Source organism: Pseudophryne corroboree, chromosome 3 (genome assembly GCF_028390025.1).
Source record: "Pseudophryne corroboree isolate aPseCor3 chromosome 3, aPseCor3.hap2, whole genome shotgun sequence".
NCBI lineage: Eukaryota > Metazoa > Chordata > Amphibia > Anura > Myobatrachidae > Pseudophryne > Pseudophryne corroboree.
In genome coordinates, this window is record NC_086446.1 from 377,085,842 (window position 1) to 377,110,437 (window position 24,596).

Consider the following 24,596-nt stretch of genomic DNA (forward strand, 5'->3'; position numbering starts at 1 on the left):
AGATGCCCATGATGAGTATTAGGGTCAGGTACCCGGGAGGGGGGGTTAGACTGCAGGAGGGGACAGTTAGGTTAGGCTGCGGGAGGGGTCTGTCTATCTATCTATCTATCTATCTATCTATCTATCTATCTATCTATCTATCTATCTATCTATCTATAGTATATTGTGTACAAATAGTGTATTGAAACTGTTACATTTACTACTAACATTGTTAAGCCACATCTTCTGATGTAAACCAGGTGTATGTATATTACTGATTTCTTCTGGCACATATGCAGTGTCGCCGAGAAGCAGGGGGAGTGTGTACAAATTACCCGGGCTGCTGGATGGGCCTGAGGGGGGGGAGGTCCGCTAATAACCCCATTCAGCCCCCCCCCCGTGGAAGATACCTGTATTGTTGCCAGACGGCGGTCGCGCCATCCTCCCGGTGATATCTTCTGAAAGATGGTGCCGCACATAGAAAGCAAGGACTATGGCACTGTGCCAGAGGCCTTGCTCTCTAGTGGCCAGCGTCATCTTCCTAAATATCAGTGGGAAGATGGTGCTGGCCGGGGAAGAGGGACCCACTTCCAGATTAAGTAAGTTAGTAAGAGGTGCCCTCCCCCCGCCTCCATATGTTAAAATGGCACCACCCTTTATTTTATACTAAAGGGCATAGTCACTCCCACTTAAAAATCCACGCCTTCAGGCCTTTACTGGAGGCCTGGGTTGGCTCTCAACGGCCCTGCACATATTCCATCCTTGCAGAGCTGCTTCACTTCTGATGCAAAATTCCTCTTCTATGATTTATACCCCTTTCACATCGCACAAATAACCCGGTATCGACTCTGCATATTGCTGGGTCGACACGGGTCAGTTTGCGGTGTGAAAGGGCCATGGTCAAAATCCCAAATAAAGCAGTGTTATTCCCGGGTTGAATACCGGGACAGTAGCAGCGTGAACGGGCTTCCGGGTCGATGCGACTGGGACCCGTTCACTACAATAGGGAGAGGCAGCGCGGAGATTTGCTCATCTCCTAGCGCCACCTCCGCCCACGCCCATAAAACCACGACAACTGAGAGGTCTACATTTGGCAATAGCCCAACCTCCTGTCCACTAATTTATGGAAAGACTGTTCTGACCATCCACTGACAGTCCTGTTTTCCGTCCATGACAAACATAAACCTATCTTGTCCCTATTTGCTTTTCCTCCGTGTCAGAGCTGTCATGTCCCTTTATGTTATTCCTTTCTGTCATCATCTACTTTAGCAATGTTTTCGCCCTTTCTGTTCCCCCCTTCTCCCCTCTTGTATTTATTTTGCCTGTTTGTGAGCCCGGAGCATGTAAATGAGGTTGTTACCAAGACAACAGGAACACTTTTTCATCCCATTCACTTCCAGTGAATGCCTGGGAGACTGGTCCAAGTCCTGCCACCTTGTTTTTTGTTTTTTTCAGTTACCCAATAAACATAAAGAGTTTTTACAGTAAGAAACAGAGGATTATACATGGTAAGATTGCACAAACAAGTATCATGCCTTATGTAAAGTGATAAAATACAGCAATAATTCTTGTGCTAAAGAAATTATAGGGAACATTTATATGGAGCTACACTATATGGAGAGGCAATGCAGAGTAACAGGAATTCATGTAGGGAAAGGTTATTTGGATTACATTATTAGGGAATATATATATATATATATATATATATATATATATATATACACACACAGTACATATATATATATATATATATATATATATATACACACACACACAGTATATATATATATATATACAAACAAATCTAGAAAACCACAGCACTCACCACCCCAGAAGCGGGGTGCAATATCTGCACTCACCACTCATAGGGTGGGGTGCATGTAGCCCATGGCCACCTACTCAAATATATACAAACAGAAAGTTCAGCACTCACCATAGCAAGCTCACTTATCCTTGGTTAACTCTTATTAGCCGTGGTCACAGGCCTTTTCATGCACCCCTGTGTAATCTCACTTGTTCTAAACCTGTGTCAGCTGCTCCTTAGTAATTTATCAGCCAGTGTCAGGTGACTAGTGTACCTTTAAAAGCCATAAGATGCATGGCAGATACACATTAAACCTAGTGGGCATTTGTGCAGTATATTATGTGTGATACAGTTGCCAGGTTTTAATTTTTGAGACTCTGTGATAGTGTAGGACCTGCATTAAGATGGGGTACCTTGGCGAGCGGTATGCAGGCTTCCGTGCATTGGCCAATTCACTAACTAAACCCCCATCATTTATTTATTGATGTTGTGAGGATAAGTGAGCTTGCTATGGTGAGTGCTGAACTCTCTGTTTGTATATATTTCTCTAACGTCCTAGTGGATGCTGGGCTCCGAAAGGACCATGGGGAATAGCGGCTCCGCAGGAGACTGGGCACAACTAAAAGAAAGCTTTTAGACTACCTGGTGTGCACTGGCTCCTCCCACTATGACCCTCCTCCAAGCCTCAGTTAGATTTCTGTGCCCGGCCGAGCTGGATGCACACTAGGGGCTCTCCTGAGCTCTTAGAAAGAAAGTTTATTTTAGGTTTTTTATTTTACAGTGAGACCTGCTGGCAACAGGCTCACTGCATCGAGGGACTAAGGGGAGAAGAAGCGAACCTACCTGCTTGCAGCTAGCTTGGGCTTCTTAGGCTACTGGACACCATTAGCTCCAGAGGGATCGACCGCATGGAACTGGCCTTGGTGTTCGTTCCCGGAGCCGCGCCGCCGTCCCCCTTACAGAGCCAGAAGCAAGAAGAGGTCCGGAAAATCGGCGGCAGAAGACATCGGTCTTCACCAAGGTAGCGCATAGCACTGCAGCTGTGCGCCATTGCTCCTCTTGCACACTTCACACTCCGGTTACTGAGGGTGCAAGGCCCTGTGGGGGGGGGCGCCATGAGCAGCAATAAAAACACCTTGGCTGGCAAATATATCACAATATATAGCCCCAGAGGCTATATATGTGATAAATACCCCTGCCAGAATCCATAAAAAAGCGGGAGAAAAGTCAGCGAAAAAGGGGCGGAGCTATCTCCTTCAGCACACTGGCGCCATTTTCTCTTCACAGTGCAGCTGGAAGACAGCTCCCCAGGCTCTCCCCTGTAGTTTGTAGGCTCAAAGGGTTAAAAAGAGAGGGGGGGGGCACTAAATTTAGGCGCAATATTGTATATACAAGCAGCTATTGGGAAAAATTCACTCAATATAGTGTTAATCCCTAAATTATATAGCGCTCTGGTGTGTGCTGGCATACTCTCTCTCTGTCTCCCCAAAGGGCTGTGTGGGGTCCTGTCCTCAGTCAGAGCATTCCCTGTGTGTGTGCGGTGTGTCGGTGCGGCTGTGTCGACACGTTTGATGAGGAGGCTTATGTGATGGCAGAGCAGATGCCGATAAATGTGATGTCTCCCCCTGTGGGGCCGACACCAGAGTGGATGGATAGGTGGAAGGTATAAACCGACAGTGTCAACTCCTTACATAAAAGGCTGGATGACGTAACAGCTATGGGACAGCCGGCTTCTCAGCCCGCGCCTGCCCAGGCGTCTCAAAGGCCATCAGGGGCTCAAAAACGCCCGCTCCCTCAGATGGCAGACACAGATGCCGACACGGAGTCTGACTCCAGTGTCGACGAGGTTGAGACATATACACAATCCACTAGGAACATCCGTTACATGATCCCGGCAATAAAAAATGTGTTACACATTTCTGACATTAACCCAAGTACCACTAAAAAAGGGTTTTATGTTTGGGGAGAAAAAGCAGGCAGTGTTTTGTTCCCCCATCAAATGAGTGAATGAAGTGTGAAAAAGCGTGGGTTCCCCCGATAAGAAACTGGTAATTTCTAAAAAGTTACCGATGGTGTACCCTTTCCCGCCAGAGGATAAGTTACGCTGGGAGATTTCCCCTAGGGTGGATAAGGCGCTCACACGTTTGTCAAAAAAGGTGGCACTGCCGTCTTAGGATACGGCCACTTTGTAGGTACCTGCTGATAAAAAGCAGGAGGCTATCCTGAAGTCTGTATTTACACACTCAGGTACTAGACTGAGACCTGCAGATAGTGCTGCTGCAGCGTGGTCTGTAACCCTGTCAAACAGGGATACTATTTTGCGAACATAAGACGTCGTCTTATATATGAGGGATGCACAGAGGGATATTTTAGCCGTCTGGCATCCAGAATTAATGCAATGTCCATTCTGTCAGGAGGGTATTAGAGACCCGACACTGGACAGGTGATGCTGACTTTAAAAGGCACATAGAGCTTTATAAGGGTGAGGAATTGTTTGGGGATGGTCTCTGGGACTTCGTATCCACAGCAACAGCTGGGAAGAATTTTTTTTACCTCAGGTTTCCTCACAGCCTAAGAAAGCACTGTATTATCAGGTACAGTCCTTTCGGCTTCAGAAAAGCAAGCGGGTCAAAGGCGCTTCCTTTCTGCACAGAGACGGGGGAAGAGGGAAAAAGCTGCACCAGTCAGCCAGTTCCCAGAATCAAAATTCTTCCCCCGCTTCCTCTGAGTCCACCGCATGACGCGGGGGCTCCACAGGCGTAGCCAGGTACGGTGGGGGGCCGCCTCAAAAATTTCAGCGATCAGTGGGCTCGCTCACAGGTGGATCCCTGGATCCTTCAAGTAGTATCTCAGGGGTACAAGCTGGAATTCGAGGCGTCTCCCCCCCGCCGTTTCCTCAAATCTGCCTTGCCGACAACTCCCTCAGGCAGGGAGGCTGTGCTAGAGGCAATTCACAAGCTGTATTCCCAGCAGGTGATAGTCAAGGTGCCCCTACTTCAACAAGGACGGGGTTACTATTCCACACTGTTTGTGGTACCAAAACCGGACGGTTCGGTGAGACCCATTTTAAATTTGAAATCCTTGAACACATACATAAAAAAATTCAAGTTCAAGATGGAATCGCTCAGGGCGGTTATTGCAAGCCTGGAGGAGGGGGATTACATGGTATCCCTGGACATCAAGGATGCTTACCTACATGTCCCCATTTACCATCCTCACCAGGAGTACCTCAGATTTGGGGTACAGGTTTGCCATTACCAATTCCAAACACTGCCGTTTGGACTATCCACGGCACCGAGGGTCTTTACCAAGGTAATGGCAGAAATGATGATACTCCTTCGAAAAAAGGGAGTTTTAATTATCCCGTACTTGGACGATCTCCTGATAAAGGCGAGGTCCAAGGGGCAGTTGTTGGTCGGAGTAGCACTATCTCGGGAAGTGCTACAACAGCATGGATGGATTCTATACATTCCAAAGTCACAGCTGGTTCCTACCACACGCCTACTGTTCCTGGGGATGGTTCTGGACACAGAACAGAAAAAAGTGTTCTCCCGCAGGAGAAAGCCAAGGAGCTGTCATCTCTAGTCAGAGACCTCCTGAAACCAAAACAGGTATCTGTGCATCACTGCACACGAGTCCTGGGAAAAATGGTAGCTTCTTACGAAGCAAAATTCCATTCGGCAGGTTCCATGCAAGAACCTTTCAGTGGGACCTCTTGGACAAGGGTCGGGATCGCATCTTCAGATGCATCGGCTGATAACCCTGTCTCCAAGGACCAGGGTATCTCTACTGTGGTGGCTGCAGAGTGCTCATCTTCAAGAGGGCCACAGATTCGGCATACAGGACTGGGTCCTGGTAACCACGGATGCCAGCCTTCGAGGCTGGGGGGGCAGTCACATAGGGAAGAAATTTCCAAGGACATTGGTCAAGTCAGGAGTCGTCCCTACACATAAATATTCTGGAACTGAGGGCCATTTACAATGCCCTAAGTCTGGCAAGGCCTCTGCTTCAAAACCAGCCAGTACTGATCCAATCAGACAACATCACGGCAGTCGCCCATGTAAATCGACAGGGCGGCACAAGAAGCAGGATGGCGATGGCAGAAGCCACAAGGATTCTCCGATGGGCGGAAAATCACGTCTTAGCACTGTCAGCAGTGTTCATTCCGGGAGTGGACAACTGGGAAGCAGACTTCCTCAGCAGACGCGACCTACACCCGGGAGAGTGGGGATTTCATCCAGAAGTCTTCCAACTGTTGGTAAACCGTTGGGAAAGGCCACAGGTGGACATGATGGCGTCCCGCCTAAACAAAAAACTAGATATTGCGCCAGGTCAAGGGACCCTCAGGCAATAGCTGTGGACGCTCTAGTGACACCGTGGGTGTACCAGTCGGTTTATGTATTCCCTCCTCTGCCTCTCATACCAAAGGTACTGAGAATAATAAAAAAACGAGGAGTAAGAACGATACTCGTGGTTCCGGATGGGCCAAGAGCTTGGTACCCAGAACTTCAAGAAATGATATCAGAGGACCCATGGCCTCTACCGCTCAGACAGGATCTGCTACAGCAGGGGCCCTGTCTGTTCCAAGACTTACCGCGGCTGCGTTTGACGGCATGGCGGTTGAATTCCGGATCCTAAAGGAAAAGGGCATTCGGGAGGAAGTCATTCCTACGCTGATAAAAGCCAGGAAAGAAGTAACCGCAAACCATTATCACCGTATTTGGCGAAAATATGTTGCGTGGTGTGAGGCCAGGAAGGCCCCAACAGAGGAATTTCAGCTGGGTCGTTTTCTGCACTTCCTACAGTCAGGAGTGACTATGGGCCTAAACTTGGGTTCCATTAAGGTCCAGATTTCGGCTCTGTCGATTTTCTTCCAGAAAGAACTGGCTTCACTGCCTGGAGTTCAGACATTTTTAAAGGGAGTGCTACATATTCAGCCCCCCTTTTGTGCCTCCTGTGGCACCTTGGGATCTCAACGTGGTGTTGAGTTTCTTAAAATCACATTGGTTTGAGCCACTTAAAACTGTGGATTTGAAATATCTCACGTGGAAAGTGGTCATGTTATTGGCCTTGGCTTCGGCCAGGCGTGTGTCAGAATTGGCGGCTTTGTCATGTAAAAGCCCTTATCTGATTTTCCATATGGATAGGGCAGAATTGAGGACTCGTCCCCAGTTTCTCCCTAAGGTGGTATCAGCTTTTCACTTGAACCAACCTATTGTGGTGCCTGCAGCTACTAGGGACTTGGAAGATTCCAAGTTACTGGACGTAGTCAGGGCCTTAAAAATTTATATTTCCAGGACGGCTGGAGTCAGGAAAACTGACTCGCTTTTTATCCTGTAGACACCCATCAAAATAGGTGCTCCTGCTTCTAAGCAGACTATTGCTCGCTGAATTTGTAGCACAATTCAGCTGGAGCATTCTGCGGCTGGATTGCCGCATCCTAAATCAGTAACAGCCCATTCCACGAGGAAAGTGGGCTCATCTTGGGCGGCTGCCCGAGGGGTCTCGGCTTTACAACTTTGCCGAGCTGCAACTTGGTCAGGGGCAAACTCGTTTGCTAAATTCTACAAATTTGATACCCTGGCTGAGGAGGACCTTGAGTTCTCTCATTCGGTGCTGCAGAGTCATCCGCACTCTCCCGCCCGTTTGGGAGCTTTGGTATAATCCCCATGGTCCTTTCGGAGCCCAGCATCCACTAGGACGTTAGAGAAAATAAGATTTTACTCACCGGTAAATCTATTTCTCGTAGTCCGTAGTGGATGCTGGGCGCCCATCCCAAGTGCGGATTGTCTGCAATAATTGTACATAGTTATTGTTAACTAAAGGGTTATTGTTATGAGCCATCTGTTGAGAGGCTCAGTTATGTTTCATACTGTTAACTGGATATGGTATCACGAGTTATACGGTGTGATTGGTGTGGCTGGTATGAGTCTTACCCGGGATTCAAAATCCTTCCTTATTGTGTCAGCTCTTCCGGGCACAGTATCCTAACTGAGGCTTGGAGGAGGGGCATAGTGGGAGGAGCCAGTGCACACCAGGTAGTCTAAAAGCTTTCTTTTAGTTGTGCCCAGTCTCCTGCGGAGCCGCTATTCCCCATGGTCCTTTCGGAGCCCAGCATCCACTACGGACTACGAGAAATAGATTTACCGGTGAGTAAAATCTTATTTTATATATATATATATATATATATATATATATACTGTATGCAAACAATATATCTTATATATGGACTTCACAGTCCTCGGTAGACAAACGATGGGAGAAAAGATACGGTGAAAATCAACTGTGTACAAGTAGAAAGGAAAATGTTAGCCGGCATATTTCAATGTTTTTTCTTTACCCTCAGATATTGCCTTTGTGATTAATAAGGTTAGACTTGTAATATTCCAATGTCACCAGTTGTGTCTATACTTGACTGAACTCCTATATATGTCCTCAGCAGAAGTCCACATAAAAGTCCAGGTGTATGAGAATGGAGACCTCTCTCCCTTGGCCTCGGCTGTGGTGGAGATATTCGGGAATCAGAGCGGCCTGGCTTCCGGCATCACTGATCAGGATGGTATGGCTGTGCTTGGCATCAGTTACAGACTCGGAACCTGGGTTCTTGTTACTGCTAGCAAAAGAGGCTACGTGACCAACTCTGTGCCCTGGCGTGTGGATAGACTTCCACGTAAGGATTGTGAGACATAGCATATGTATGTATGTATGTATATATTGTGTGTGCATTTTGACATTGCCATACTTTCATGTGGAATCAAACTCATTATTATAGCATCTACCAGCAACTGGTTCGGGAAATATATCAGTACTATGAACAACTACCACCTATATCCTGAACCTTGTGCATCTAGTTATTTACAGTTTACTTCCAGGACTGGTTTTAAAAATAATGGTAAATGCTAAGATGCCAGTGTTTTGTATTCATTTTCATTTATTCATTCTATTTAAATTTCTTTTAATCAGTCAGACACCCTAAAGACTGATGGTGATCCTCCATTGCTAACAGTGTATTGTAGTGCGGGCAGGCATATCAGACCTGATCTAGGGGTAACAGTATATTGTAGTGCGGGCAGGCATATCAGACCTGAGCTAGGGGTAACAGTATATTGTAGTGCGGGCAGGCATATCAGACCTGATCTAGGGGTAACAGTATATTGTAGTGCGGGCAGGCATATCAGACCTGATATAGGGGTAAGTTACACTGCCTTCCCTTCAGCTGTAGTGTCATAAATACACTAGTGGGGAGTAGTTCTAGGGTCAGTCCCTCTTTTGCAAAAGATGTGTGGCAGAGTACTAAGAATGTGGCCCAATTAATTGCCCCATTTGCCATTCAAAAACCACCTCTTGCTAGTACATTACATACTGGAAAGTAATCTGTAACTCCTTACACAGGCAGCCACATTATGCTCATCACAAGGTTTTGTATTCTTTACTGATTTCCATTCTCATCCCACATTCACAGACCTGACTTTATGCTCTGTAAACATGCCAGTGTAAATTGGTCAGCTTTCTGATGTATTGGGACCGATACTTTCTCCAGATTCCCTGATGGGGCTGGAGTTAAGCGCTGGCATCTGTTAGTGTTTTGGGACATTCATTTTACCACCTGTCCTCTGTGGTGAGATATAAAGAAATTCCTGACATGCTGACCGCAGCTGTGTATCTGGGAGTGGTCATCTGTAATGCTGTTGTCTGGTGTCTCCAGTCTATCATATACCATAGGGCCTGATTCAGAGATATATGTAAGTCTATAATGTTTAATGATCCATGCATGCGGAGGAGCCGCGGCTGCACATTTGTACAATGGTCCTGCTATGACGGTCGCAGTGCCCCAAAAGCTGCAGCATGATTAACATGCTTCTGGTGTTTGGGGGAGCAGTGATGGGGAGAATTCTAGGGAACGGGGGCGCGTCTGACCCTTTTTCTGGGCAAGCTGAAGCCAGTGGCTCAGTCCTTATATGCAGATTCACTGGCACCGGCTGTGTGATTATGTCAGACATCCTTAATAACCTGAAAGTTATGATGCTTATGCAGATGATCCAATGCTGCATTTTCAGACGCTGCAAGCGGATCACAGAAGCCTGCAGTAGGCGTCTTTTTACTTAAGACGCCTTGTGCGTAATTCCACACAGCCACTGCGACATCAGTGCCATTAGCGCCCACCTCCGAATCAGCCCAATAGTCTTAAAGTAGATCGATCACCTATACAGCGGATGCACCCATTCAATTGGACCATTGTGCAGTCTATTGATGCACTGGGGAGTAGGGATATCATTGAGGCATCAGGTACTTCATTCCTCTTGTTTCAGTGATAAAATTGGTGGTGACAGGCTGCACCGTGTCTAGGTGACAGGTATACGTTTTTATTTCACTTGTTGATGGTGCAGACAGCGGGTACATAATAAATGCATTACTTGCTGTGTATACACAACATGTCCCAATGTTGCATGCATCTCACCAGCGTAGGACTCTGGGCTAGATTTACTATTTTACCATTAATGTGGTTTGCTAAAGCTGCCAAGATCTGTGGTATTGATCAATAGTTTTCAAGTGGCATCAAAAAAACATTCTAAAAAAGCCTGGTTTAGCATTTATTTATGTTGCCACTTTAAGGGGTATATGCAATTCCGGGCGAATTGCAGCACTTTTTCGCCCGTTTTTAAATTCGACACAATTCGACCGTCGAATTCCGGCAGGTGGGTGCCGGAATTCGACATATTCAATAAAAAACGAATTCGACAGTCCCGCTGTCGAAAAACGGCCGATATGACGGATTTTGATCCGATTTTTAAAAATGGTCAAAAAACTGTAAAAAACCCGAAAAAAAATTGCGTGGGGTCCCCCCTCCTAAGCATAACCAGCCTCGGGCTCTTTGAGCCGGTCCTGGTTGCCAAAATCCGGGGGGGAAAATGACAGGGGATCCCACGTATTTTAACAACCAGCACCGGGCTCTGCGCCTGGTCCCGGTGCAAAAAATACGGGGGACAAAAAGAGTAGGGGTCCCCCGTATTTTTTGTACCAGCACCGGGCTCCACTAGCTGGACAGATAATGCCACAGCCGGGGGTCACTTTTATACAGCGCCCTGCGGCCGTGGCATTAAATACCCAACTAGTCACCCCTAGCCGGGGTACCCTGGAGGAGTGGGGACCCCTTCAATCAAGGGGTTCCCCCCCCAGCCACCCAAGGGCCAGGGGTGAAGCTGCGGATGGGGGGCTGATAGCCATGTGTAAAAATGTAAGAATATTGTTTTTTGCAGAATAATTACAAGTCCCAGCAAGCCTCCCCCGCAAGCCGGTACTTGGGAGAACCACAAGTACCAGCATGCGGGGGGGAAACGGGCCCGCTGGAACCTGTAGTTCTACTGCAAAAAAAATACCCAAATAAAAACAGGACACAGACACCGTGAAAGTATAACTTTATTACATACATGCCGACACACATACTTACCTATGTTGACACGCCGACTCTGGCCTCGTCTCCAATGTCGACGTCCGGGGTACCTGAAAATAAAATTATACTCACCTGATCCAGTGTCCAGTTCTTTTATTATAATCCACGTACTTGGCAAAACAAAAAAACGCATTTACCCGAACCAGACGGACTGAAAGGGGTCCCATGTTTACACATGGGACCCCTTTCCCCGAATGCAGAGACCCCCCGTGACTCCTGTCACAGAGGGTCCCTTCTGCCAATGAGGAAGCGCCACTTCGTGGCACTCTCCTGATTGGCTTTGCGCGTCTGAGCTGGCAGACAGCGCATCGCACAGCTCCCTCCATTAGTTTCAATGGTGGGAACTTTGCGGTCAGCGGTGGGGTTACCCGCGGTCAGCCGCTGACCGCGGGTGACCTCACCGCTGACCGCAAAGTTCCCACCATTGGAGGGGGCTGTGCGATGCGCATCTGACAGCTCCGACGCGCATAAAGCCAATCAGGAGAGTGCCACGAAGTGGCGCTTCCTGATTGGCTGAAGGGACCCTCTGTGACAGTACTCACAGGGGGTCTCTGCATTCGGGGAAAGGGGTCCCATGTGTAAACATGGGACCCCTTTCAGTCCGTCTGGTTCGGGTAAATGCGTTTTTTTGTTTTGCCAAGTACGTGGATTATAATTAAAGAACTGGACACTGGATCAGGTGAGTATAATTTTATTTTCAGGTACCCCGGACGTCGACATTGGAGACGAGGCCAGAGTCGGCGTGTCAACATAGGTAAGTATGTGTGTCGGCATGTATGTAATAAAGTTATACTTTCACGGTGTCTGTGTCCTGTTTTTATTTGGGTATTTTTTTTGCAGTAGAACTACAGGTACCAGCGGGCCCATTTCCCCCCCGCATGCTGGTACTTGTGGTTCTCCAAGTACCAGCTTGCGGGGGAGGCTTGCTGGGACTTGTAGTTCTGCTGCAAAAAACAAAATTCTTTCATTTTTACACAAGGCTATCAGCCCCCCATCCGCATCCCTTGGATGGGGGGGACAGCCTCGGGCTTCACCCCTGGCCCTTGGGTGGCTGTGGGGGGGACCCCTTGATTGAAGGGGTCCCCACTCCTCCAGGGTACCCCGGCCAGGGGTGACTAGTTGGGTATTTAATGCCACGGCCGCAAGGCGCTGTATAAAAGTGACCCCCGGCTGTGGCATTATCTGTCCAGCTAGTGGAGCCCGGTGCTGGTACAAAAAATACGGGGGACCCCTACTCTTTTTGTCCCTTGTATTTTTTGGACCAGGCGCAGAGCCCGGTGCTGGTTGTTAAAATACGGGGGATCCCCTGTAATTCCCCCCCCCCCCCCGGATTTTGGCAACCAGGACCGGTTAAAAGAGCCCGAGGCTGGTTATGCTTAGGAGGGGGTACCCCACGCATTTTTTTTTTCTGATTTTTACACCATTCCATGAAATTTTTTTTTTTAAATAATATTTTTAAAAATATATAAATAATACTTGTGCCTCCTAAATAGACAAATCAAGTACCTAATCCCTTCTAATATAAATAGATATGCTATTACCAATAAAAAAAACACAAAAAAAAAACATATTTTTACATTTTTTTATTAGATTCCGCCAGCAAAATGTGGCGGATTGAAAATGACGAATTTACTGTCTAAAAGCACTGTTGTCGAATTTACAATCTACAATTGAATATACTTTTGTCGAAATGCCGCATTTGTACCATTGCAGAAATGTCGAATTTGACAAATGTCGAATTTCAAAAAGTCGAATTTGGAATGGCCGTTTTTTTGGCGAAAAGTACTGTATTGCATTGTCGAATTTATTTTTTTTTGGTGAAAATGTACAGTTTTTCGACATTTTCGGGAATTCGACCGTAATTGCATATACCCCTAAATCGGTTAGTCAAAGCGGCCAATCATCAGCGACTTTAACAAACTGTGTAATAATAAATCTAGTCATGTGTCTCTTATGTTCAGTGTTGTTGCTTTACCATTGTTGGTAGTTCTCTCATCCTTTGTCTGGCAGGATACAACTAGTTTCCTGTCTTCTTATCCAAGGTCACAAGAAAGAATTCATTGGTATTTCTGTCAGCCCACTGTTATCCATTTCCCTGCCTTTTTTCAAAGCCACTTCACTCATACAATATATCTTCCCTTTTCCATAGTTTTCTTTAAATTCAGACACCTCTACAATGTGTCTCAACATTTCAAATGGGCAGTGAGGTACATTTAATAATGAATGTAAATAAATGCCTCTTGGTTTCTTTCAGACAGTATACAGTTACCCTGTGGGGGCAATTAATTAAAAAAATTAGTTCGTAAACATAAAGACATTGGGGGTTATTCCGAGTTGATCGTAGCTGTGCTAAATTTAGCACAGCTACGATCATTCACACTGACATGTGGGGGGACGCCCAGCACAGGGCTAGTCCGCCCCGCATGTCAGTGCGTGCCCCCCCCCCCCCCCCGCAGAAGTGCAAAGACATCGCACAGTGGCGATGCCTTTGCACTTCAAGAGTAGCTCCCAACCAGCGCAGCTTTAGCGTGCTGTCCGGGAGCTACTCGTCGCTCCCCGGCCCGCAGTGCCCTCCTGCCCAGCGACCGCCTCTGCCTCAGAGGCAAACACTAGGCAATGACGGCTGGCATGTGCCAGCGCATGCGCAGTTCTGACCCGATCGCTGCGCTGCGAGACACTGCAGCGAGCGATCGGGTTGGAATGACCCAATTAGGAGTTAATCTGAGTTGGATGCAGACACGTCTTTTGCCGCAGCCGCTTCTGTGTCTTTATGTTAATGCTGCAACTGAAAGCTTTCTACAGAGACTCCGACTGGCTGCGGTGCAATTCTGTCTTAGGGCCTGATTCAGCAGTAGACAGATATGTTAAGCCACACAAAAACAGCTTTGCAAATCCATCCACTGAAAATGCAAATACAGAAGGAAGTGTCAGACACCTCTTTGCTGCACTTGCGATCCCAGAAAGGTTGCAGCCTGAGATCAACATTGCGACTGCTGGTCACGATGTTTCCCGCAGATGGCCAGCTGAGTAAGCCTCAATTTGCGCCCTGCGAGGCCAGGAAGTATATGTGTCTGGAGATGCAGACCCTGGCCTTGCCACTCCAGTAAAATGGGGGCGACACGCCCCTGTTTCTGTAAACACCAGCCTTCCATGCCCCCCGAACTCCTCTGCCTATTAATCAGGCAGAGGCAGAAGGGGGATTAGGTGAGATCACTCAGGACCCATTCTGCACATGCACAGAACAAGTCCTGCGCAGACTCCTGATCATCTGGAATCTGCGTGGACATTTGGATCAGCGTGTACTGCTGAATCAGCCCCCTAGTGTGTCTTTACTCACACCCCAAATCTTGCATCTGCTCTATGGCAAGCACAGTTTATTTGTATGAACAGTTCTGCTTTAGAAGCAGCTGCTGTCAGCGACACGTCTGGCTAGCTGGGAGGCATTTGATATGCTGGCTGTCGGGATCCCGGCGCTCACCATACCGACGCCGGAATCCCGACAGCCGGCATACCGACAACTATTCTCCCTTTTGGGGTGTCCACGACACCCCTGGAGGGAGAATAACTAGAGCAGTGCACGTAGCGCGCACCCATGCCCGCAAGGGGCTCTTTTGCACTCCCCCGGTGCCTGCATGCCGGCGGTCGGGATCCCGGCGCCGGCATAATATACTAAACCCTGGCTAGCCAACCACCTGTCGCCTCCAAGGAACGCCCGCTAAACATCACTTTCTCTCCATTCAAATTAATTTTGCTTCTCCAGGCAGTAACCATCAGGCCACATGGATAGTGCCACTCGATGCATGCGCAGACTTATAACATAAGCTGCTTGCCTCCAACATCGCCACTGCATCCACCTCTGAATCAGGCCAATTGTCTATTTGCTATGTATTACGGCAGAGTTACTTCAGTAGTTTTCTTACATTTTTTCAAATGTGTGAATTGATAGAGCACAATCAACATAAACAGAATTCAGTTAGCAAAGTCAAAAACACTACAAATCATTAACAAAATTATAGCCTGGCATGGTCGCATCAGATGGGACCACACCAGGCTGGACTTTTCCTGACATGGTCGCATCTGAAGCGAGCAGTCAGAAAGCCCACTGTGCGGCTGCTTCCAGCAGCTGCCGCTTTCAGAGGGGCCTCCTAGCCCCTCTAGTTCTCTTCCCCAGTGCCTGCTGTGCTGCCGATCACTGCTGATTGGGCAGCCCGGCGGCACACCCCAGCCCATGGCTGCAGACATTAGTAGCTGCTAGGGAATCATAATATAAGTCCTACTTACCTTGCTTGTGTACACCCTGCGACTGCAGAGAGTAGCAGCTGCTGGGAAAATGTAGGCTCATGATGTTCCGATCATTGATGGACCGATATCTAAGCCTTCAATGTTTATAAAAAAAAAAAAAAATCTTTTTTTTTTTATAAAATTGTTTTAGATATGTTTCAAAGGGCAGGCATTTAATTTACCGGTTGTTGAGATCCCGGCTGTCAGGATCCCGACACCAGAATCCCCGACACCTGGGAAAATACCGGCGGTCGGAATCCTGACCACCGGCTAGAATCCCCACTTGGGTGATGGTCCACGCCACCACCCGAGGGGTAATATAACCCGCCACCAGGCCCAAAGCGGGGCGAGCGCTGTGAGCCCGTGAGGGGACACACTGTGCTTGCCGTCGGTATCCTGACCGCCGGGATATAATACCCAATCTGTTTCAAAGAGATATTCTTAACTTAGTTCAGTCATAAAAAACCCATACATTTTTTAGCACTTTGTGGAAAAAAAATATTAGCCAGTTAAGTGGTTAAGCACTAATGAGTTTTAAGGGAAAGCATGCCTTCAAATACTTGCGCAACCTCACCTTCAGCGCTCTGTTTTCACCCCACTGTCACTCACATACTCTCTGTTTGTTGTTTCAGTATATGCATCAGTAAGCTTGTACCTGGTTCCTGAGCGGCCGGCCACGCTTATACTATATGAGGACATCGTACAGATTCTGCTGGGCTCCCCAGGTACCTTTCATATTTTTCTGTACTTAGGGTTTCCGCTTATATCATATTACTAGTGTGTCATGTTTAGGCTGTCTTGTGTTCAGATAGCTAATTGCGTTTTAGCGGATTGTAAAACCCGCCTCAGAAAATTCTGAACTGAAAGTTAAATCTGTACAGAAGGTCATTGTGTCTGTTTTGAATACACTGTGTGACTTGTGTAATATTCTGAGAATAGACATACACAGACTTTTCCTGTTTAAATGAATTTTACCCTATTTATTGTGTGTTGAACACGGCACGTTTGACGTAGAGAAACCTCACACAATGTTATATATGATGATCTGACATCTGAACTATTTTTTGCTATATAGCACTGCAGGGAATGGATAATGGTGGTCATTCCGAGTTGATCGCTAGCTGCATTCATTAAAAAAATGGCACTTCTGCGCATGTGTATGCGGCGCAATGCGCACGCGCGACGTACTATTATCACGAACTATGTAGTTTCACACAGGGTCTAGCGAAGCTTTTCAAAGCACTGGTGTCCGCAGAGTGATTGACATAAAGTGGGCGTTTCTGGGTGTCAACTGACAGTTTTCAGGGAGTGTTCGAAAAAACGCAGATGTGGCAGAAAAAACGCAGGCGTGGCTGGGCGAACGCAGGGCGTGTTTGTGACGTCAAAACAGGAACTGAACAGTCTGAAGTGATCGCAAGCGCTGAGTAGGTATTGAGCTACTCTAAAACTACACAAAAAAAATTTGTAGCCGCTCTGCGATTCTTTCGTTCGCACTTCTGCTAAGCTAAAATACACTCCCAATGGGAGGCGGCATAGCGTTTGCACGGCTGCTAAAAACTGCTAGCGAGCGAACAACTCGGAATGACCACCAATATGCCTTAATTTGTCAAATGATGTGGCTGGCTCTCTCTGAATGGTATACTATGATCAGTAGATCTGGACATAGAAGTAGCAGAGAGGGTGAGTCACAGAGTGGAAAGAGAACTGGCGTGTTCATGTGTGGATAAATAATTGTTATTATCAACCACCAGCATATTATGCAGCACGTTGCAAGGAATGTTTTATCCTTTACATCAGTCCATGCCCTAATGGAGCTTGCACTCTAAATTATATGACGAATGCATACACTAACCTACATAGTGTCAGAGTGGGGTATTAAGGGCCCACAGGGGGAATGCAGTGATAGGAGCACACTGAGGAGCGGTGGCACAAAGCTGAAGGGGTGTGACCAGCCACCAAAGGGGCGTAAGGAAAGAAGAATAACTGACACCTCACCTGAGTGATCCTTCTTTCCTTCTGGCACAGTAAAAGGGACATTGGTATAGTTTTAAACAATGTGAGACAGCTTTCTGCTGACCTGCCATCCACTTACAATAAATGGGCAATACTGTGTGTGCTAGTTGGTGTAACTATTAAAGAGGCAACTAGGCCAAATATAGGGCCTAATTCAGACCTGATCGCAGCAGCAAAGTCTTTCTCTAATGGGCAAAGCAATGTGCACTGCAGGGGGGCGGGGTGCAGATATAACATTTGCAGAGAGTTAGATTTGGGTAGGTTATTATGTTTCTGTGCAGAGTAAATACTGGCTACTTTATTTTTACACATTTTGGGGGTCTTCCGAGTTGTTCGCTCGCTAGCAGATTTTAGCAGCATTGCACACGCTAAGCCGCCGCCCTCTGGGAGTGTATCTTAGTTTAGCAGAATTGCGACCGAAAGATTAGCAGAATTGCGAATAGAAAATTCTTAGCAGTTTGAGTAGCTCCAGACCTACTCACACATAGCGATCAGTTCAGTCAGTTTCGTTCCTGGTTTGACGTCACACACACGTTCAGCCAGCCACTCCCCCGTTTCTCCAGACACTCCCGCGTTTTTCCCTGACACGCCTGCGTTTTTCCGCACACTCCCAGAAAACGTCCAGTTTCCGCCCAGAAACACCCACTTCCTGTCAATCACACTCCGATCACTTCAACGATGAAAAATCTTTGTTTGGGCGTGAGTAAATGTACTAAGTTTTGTGTTAAAATACTAACTGCATGCGCACTGCGAACCATGCGCATGTGCATTTTTGCCTTAATCGCTCCGTTGCGAAAATCGGCAACGAGCGAACAACTCGGAATGACCCCCTTTATATCTGCCTCACCTGCAGTGCACATGGCTTTGCCCATTAGAGAAAAATTTTACTACTGCAATCAGGTCTAAATCTTCCTCTAATGGACAAAACAAAGTGCACAGCAGGGGGGGCAGATGTAACATGTGCAGAGAGAGTTAGATTTGGGTGTGGTGTGTTCAAACTGAAATCTAAATTGCAGTGTAAAAATAAAGCAGCCAGTATTTACCCTGCACAGAAGCAAAATAACCCACCCAAATCTAACTCTCACTGCACATGTTATATCTCCCCTCCTCCCCACCCTCCTTCAGTGCACATGGTTTTGCCCATTAAAGTAAGATTTTGATTTTACAATCAACCTTGAATTAGACCGTATGGGTAGTATTCATTTAGGTCGAAAAAATAGCATTTTTCGACGGTTTTTAGGTCTAATTTACATTCAACCTATTCAATGCCCGTGCCGTTTTTTCAACTGGTCATAAAATCCGTCACTGGCGTAAACCATGTGTATCAGTGAATTCGCGGGCATTTTAACTCGCTTTTGGCTCAATTTTTGCGCATTCAGATTCAACAGGGGCTTATGTATTAAGTCACCGTCTTTTTCAAGAATGCCTCCATAGGCATAAAGAGGTTTATGTAATCTGAGGATGGCATAAACCAATGGGTTCAAACTCCGAAAATTAAAGGGTCAGACCGTAGACCCCAATGATAATATTCTAGACTGTGGTTTACAGCGCAAATTAGCCTTGCGCAGGAGATTTCCATGAAATCTCCTGTATTAGTCTGTTATTCATAGTGGGAATACTGTAGCTTCCACATCAGTTTATAAAAAATGGCCATAATAAATTGTCAGCGAAAGAAATGAAAACATTAAATACATAAAGTGAGTGCACTTTTACCTATATGAAACATAAACGTAACCGCCAAAGCATATAGTGATGATAACAGAGCGCTTGTGATAATGCAATACCTATGGAATAAAAAGATTAGTTGTATGTTTACAGCACTTTCTTTGATTTACTGTAAAATCCACAGAAAAGGATCTCTAGAGGTTCCAATATTGTTGCCGTTGGTGACTGAGTGGGAGCGAAACAGGTAATGTGCTAACTTTACCTAAACTCGTACCTGTATTTTACACATGTCCCGGCTGGTTCCCTTTCGCTGCTGTCAAGGATAGCTTAAAACAACACATATTCTTCTTGTTATTGAAAAAAACTTTAATTGAAAACGAAAGTTGTATTCCTAGTTTTGTTTAAAAAAAAATTCAATAAAAAGAAGAATGTGCTATTTTAAGCTATCCTTGATAAAGTGCATGACGCCCAAAACACGTTGGTTAGCACACGAAATAATAGCCACAGAAAGCAAGAGACTAAATTCGTTATCAGCCGCCATCAGGGGCACGGATTCCACACTGTAAAGGGACCAGCGGGCCACCTCTGTTACCAGCCACCGTCCGGGAGAGCAGGCGTAGCAGCGCATGGAGATCAGACGCACACCTCTGTTACCAGTCACCGGACGAGCCAGCAGTGAAAGGAACCAGCCGGGACATGTGTAAAATGCAGGTACTAGTTTAGGGAAAGTTAGCGCATTACCTGTTTCTCTGACGTCCTAGTGGATGCTGGGAACTCCGTAAGGACCATGGGGATTAGCGGCTCCGCAGGAGACTGGGCACAAAAGTAAAGCTTTAGGACTACCTGGTGTGCACTGGCTCCTCCCCCCATGACCCTCCTCCAAGCCTCAGTTAGATTTTTGTGCCCGGCCGAGAAGGGTGCACACTAGGGGCTCTCCTGAGCTTCTTAGTGAAAGTTTAGTTTTAGGTTTTTTATTTTCAGTGAGACCTGCTGGCAACAGGCTCACTGCATCGAGGGACTAAGGGGAGAAGAAGCGAACTCACCTGCGTGCAGAGTGGATTGGGCTTCTTAGGCTACTGGACACCATTAGCTCCAGAGGGACCGAACACAGGCCCAGCCTCGGAGCTCGGTCCCAGAGCCGCGCCGCCGGCCCCCTTACAGAGCCAGAAGCAAGAAGAGGTCCGGAAAAATCGGCGGCAGAAGACATCCGGTCTTCACCAAGGTAGCGCACAGCACTGCAGCTGTGCGCCATTGCTCCTCAGCACACTTCACACTTCGGTCACTGAGGGTGCAGGGCGCTAGGGGGGGGCGCCCTGAGCAGCAATAAAAACACCTTGGCTGGCGAAAATACATCACATATAGCCCCCAGGGCTATATGGATGAATTTTAACCCCTGCCAGATTTTACAGAAAAACGGGAGAAAAGGCCACCGAGAAGGGGGCGGAGCCTATCTCCTCAGCACACTGGCGCCATTTTCTCTCACAGCTCCGTTGGAGGGAAGCTCCCTGGCTCTCCCCTGCAGTTACTACACTACAGAAAGGGGTTAAAAAAGAGAGGGGGGCACTAATTAGGCGCAGTATAACAATACAGCAGCTATAAGGGGAAAAACACTTATATAAGGTTATCCCTGTATATATATATAGCGCTCTGGTGTGTGCTGGCATACTCTCCCTCTGTCTCCCCAAAGGGCTAGTGGGGTCCTGTCCTCTATCAGAGCATTCCCTGTGTGTGTGTGCTGTGTGTCGGTACGTTGTGTCGACATGTATGAGGAGGAAAATGAGGTGGAGGCGGAGCAATTGCCTGTAACAGAGATGTCACCCCCTAGGGAGTCGACACCTGAGTGGATGAGCTTATGGAAGGAATTATGTGACAGTGTCAGCTCTTTACAAAAGATTGATGACATGAGACAGCCGGCGACTCAGCCTGTGCCTGTCCAGGTGTCTCAAAAGCCATCTGGGGCTCTAAAACGCCCGTTACCGCAGATGGCAGATACAGACGCCGACACGGATACTGACTCCAGTGTCGACGATTAAGAGACGAATGTGACTTCCAGTAGGGCCACGCGTTACATGATTGAGGCTATGGAAAATGTTTTTACACATTTCTGATAATACCAATAACACTAAAAAGGGTATTAGGTTGGGTGAGAAAAAACTGCCTGTAGTTTTTCCTGCATCTGAGGAATTAAATGAAGTGTGTGATGATGCGTGGGTTTCCCCCGATAAAAACTGTTAATTCCTAAAAAGTTATTAGCATCATACCCCTTCCCGCCAGAGGATAGGGCACGTTGGGAAACACCCCTTAGGGTGAATAAAGCGCTCACACGCTTGTCTAAACAGGTGGCACTACCGTCCCCGGACACGGCCGCTCTTAAGGAACCTGCTGACAGAAAGCAGTAAAATATCCTAAAATGTATATACACTCACACGGGTGTGATACTGCGACCAGCAATCGCCTCAGCCTGGATGTGCAGTGCTGGGGTGGCTTGGTCGGATTCCCTGACTGACAATATTGATACCCTAGATAGGGACAGTATATTACTAACTATAGAGCATTTAAAAGATGCATTTCTATATATGCGTGATGCACAGAGGGATATTTGCCGACTGGCATCAAGAGTAAGTGCGCTGTCCATTTCTGCCAGAAGAGGGTTATGGACAAGACAGTGGTCAGGTGATGATGATTCCAAAAGGCATATGGAAGTATCGCCTTATAAAAGGGAGGAGTTATTTGGGGTAGGTCTAACAGACCTGGTGGCCACTGGAAACAGCCAATTCCCAGGAACAAAAGCCCTCTCCCGCCTCCGCAAAGTCCTCAGCATGACGCTGGGGCTTTACAAGCGGTCTCAGGCACGGTGGGGGCCCGTCTCAAGGAATTCGAGACGTCTCCCCCTCGCCGTTTCATAAAGTCTGCTTTACCGACGTCTCCCTCAGACAGGGAGACAGTATTGCAAGCCATTCACAGGCTGTATTCCCAGCAGGTGATAATCAACCCCTCCTGCAACAGGGAAAGGGGTACTATTCCACACTATTTGTGGTACCGAAGCCGGACGGCTCGGTGAGACCATTTTTAAATCTAAAATCCTTGAACACTTACATACAAAGGTTCAAATTCAAGATGGAGTCACTCAGAGCAGTGATTGCAAACCTGGAAGAAGGGGACTATATGGTCTCTCTAGACATCAAAGATGCTTACCTACATGTCCCAATTTACCCTTCTCCAAGGGTACCTCAGGTTTGTGGTACAGAACTGTCACTATCAGTTTCAGACGCTGCCGTTTGGATTGTCCACGGCACCCCGGGTCTTTACCAAGGTAATGGCCGAAATGATGATACTCCTTCGAAAGAATTGAGTTTTAGTTATCCCTTACTTGGACGATCTCCTGATAAGGGCAAGATCCAGGGAACAGTTGGAAGTCGGGGTAGCACTATCTCAGATAGTGCTGCGGCAGCACGGTTGGATTCTCAATATTCCAAAATCGCAGCTGATCCCGACGACACGCCTTCTGTTCCTAGGGATGATCCTGGACACAGTCCGGAAAAAGGTGTTTTCTCCCGGAGGAGAAAGCCAGGGAGTTATCCGAACTAGTCAGAAACCTCCTAAAACCAGGCCAAGTGTCAGTGCATCAGTGCACAAGGGTCCTGGGAAAAATGGTGGCTTCCTACGAAGCAATTCCATTCGGCAGATTCCACGCAAGAACTTTCCAGTGGGACCTGCTGGACAAATGGTCCGGATCGCATCTTCAGATGCATCAGCGGATAACCCTGTCACCAAAGACAAGGGTGTCTCTCCTGTGGTGGTTGCAGAGTGCTCATCTTCTAGAGGGCCGCAGATTCGGCATTCAGGACTGGGTCCTGGTGACCACGGATGCCAGCCTGAGAGGCTGGGGAGCAGTCACACAGGGAAAAAATTTCCAGGGCTTGTGGTCAAGCCTGGAGACATCACTTCACATAAATATTGTGGAGCTAAGGGCCATTTACAATGCCCTAAGCCAAGCAAGACCTCTGCTTCAAGGTCAGCCGGTGCTGATCCAGTCGGACAATATCACGGCAGTCGCCCACGTAAACACAGGGCGGCACAAGAAGCAGGAGGGCAATGGCAGAAGCTGCAAGGATTTTTCGCTGGGCGGAAAATCATGTGATAGCACTGTCAGCAGTGTTCATTCCGGGAGTGGACAACTGGGAAGCAGACTTCCTCAGCAGGCACGACCTCCACCCGGGAGAGTGGGGACTTCACCCAGAAGTCTTCCACATGATTGTAAACCGTTGGGAAAAACCAAAGGTGGACATGATGGCGTCCCGCCTAAACAAAAAATTGGACAGGTATTGCGCCAGGTCAAGGGACCCTCAGGCAATAGCTGTGGACGCTCTGGTAACACCGTGGGTGTACCAGTCAGTGTATGTGTTCCCTCCTCTTCCTCTCATACCAAAAGTACTGAGAATTATAAGACGGAGGGGAGTAAGAACTATACTCGTGGCTCCGGATTGGCCAAGATGGACTTGGTACCCGCAACTTCAAGAGATGCTCACGGAGGACCCGTGGCCTCTACCTCTAAGAAGGGACCTGCTCCAGCAAGGACCCTGTCTATTCCAAGACTTACCGCGGCTGCGTTTGACGGCAGGGCGGTTGAACGCCGGATCCTGAAGGAAAAAGGCATTCCGGATGAAGTCATCCCTACCCTGGTCAAGCCAGGAAGGATGTAACCGCAAAGCATTATCACCGCATTTGGCGAAAATGTGTTGCGTGGTGCGAGGCCAGTAAGGCCCCGATGGAGGAATTTCAACTAGGTCGATTCCTGCATTTCCTGTAAACAGGAGTGTCTATGGGCCTAAAATTGGGGTCCATTAAGGTTCAAATTTCGGCCCTGTCCATTTTCTTCCAGAAAGAACTAGCTTCACTACCTGAAGTTCAGACGTCTGTAAAAGGGGTACTGCATATACAGCCTCCTTTTGTGCCTCCAGTGGCACTTTGGGATCTCAATGTAGTTTTGGGGTTCCTAAAGTCACATTGGTTTGAACCACTTGAATCTGTGGAGTTAAAATATCTCACATGGAAAGTGGTCATGTTGTTGGCCCTGGCCTCGGCCAGGCACGTGTCAGAATTGGGGGCTTTATCCTGTAAAAGCCCTTATCTGATATTCCATTCAGACAGGGCGGAATTGAGGACTCGTCCTCATTTTCTCCCTAAGGTGGTTTCAGTGTTTCATCTGAACCAACCTATTGTGGTACCTACGGCTACTAGTGACTTGGAGGACTCCAAGTTGTTGGACGTAGTCAGGGCCTTGAAAATATATGTTTCCAGGACGGCTGGAGTCAGGAAATCTGACTCGCTGTTATCCTGTATGCACCCAACAAGCTGGGTGCTCCTGCTTCTAAGCAGACTATTGCTCGTTGGATTTGTAGT

General features: G+C 47.5%; 1 protein-coding gene across 8 annotated transcripts in view; it reads left to right on the forward strand.

Annotated features, from left to right (window-relative positions):
• Positions 1 to 24,596, forward strand: part of FAM171A2 (family with sequence similarity 171 member A2) — a 76,292-nt gene that overhangs the window by 13,253 nt on the left and 38,443 nt on the right. For 4 of the 8 annotated variants that reach the window (XR_010243787.1, XM_063959960.1, XM_063959961.1 and 1 more), the window contains exons 2-3: positions 8,223 to 8,462; positions 16,148 to 16,240. Coding sequence is in view for 7 of the 8 variants with exons in the window: in XM_063959960.1 (XP_063816030.1) it covers positions 8,223 to 8,462; positions 16,148 to 16,240 (333 nt within the window). In the remaining variant the exon portion in view is untranslated. The remainder of the gene's footprint in view (positions 1 to 8,222; positions 8,463 to 16,147; positions 16,241 to 24,596) is intronic. The other 4 variants (XM_063959964.1, XM_063959967.1, XM_063959962.1 and 1 more) reach the window with 2 other exon arrangements.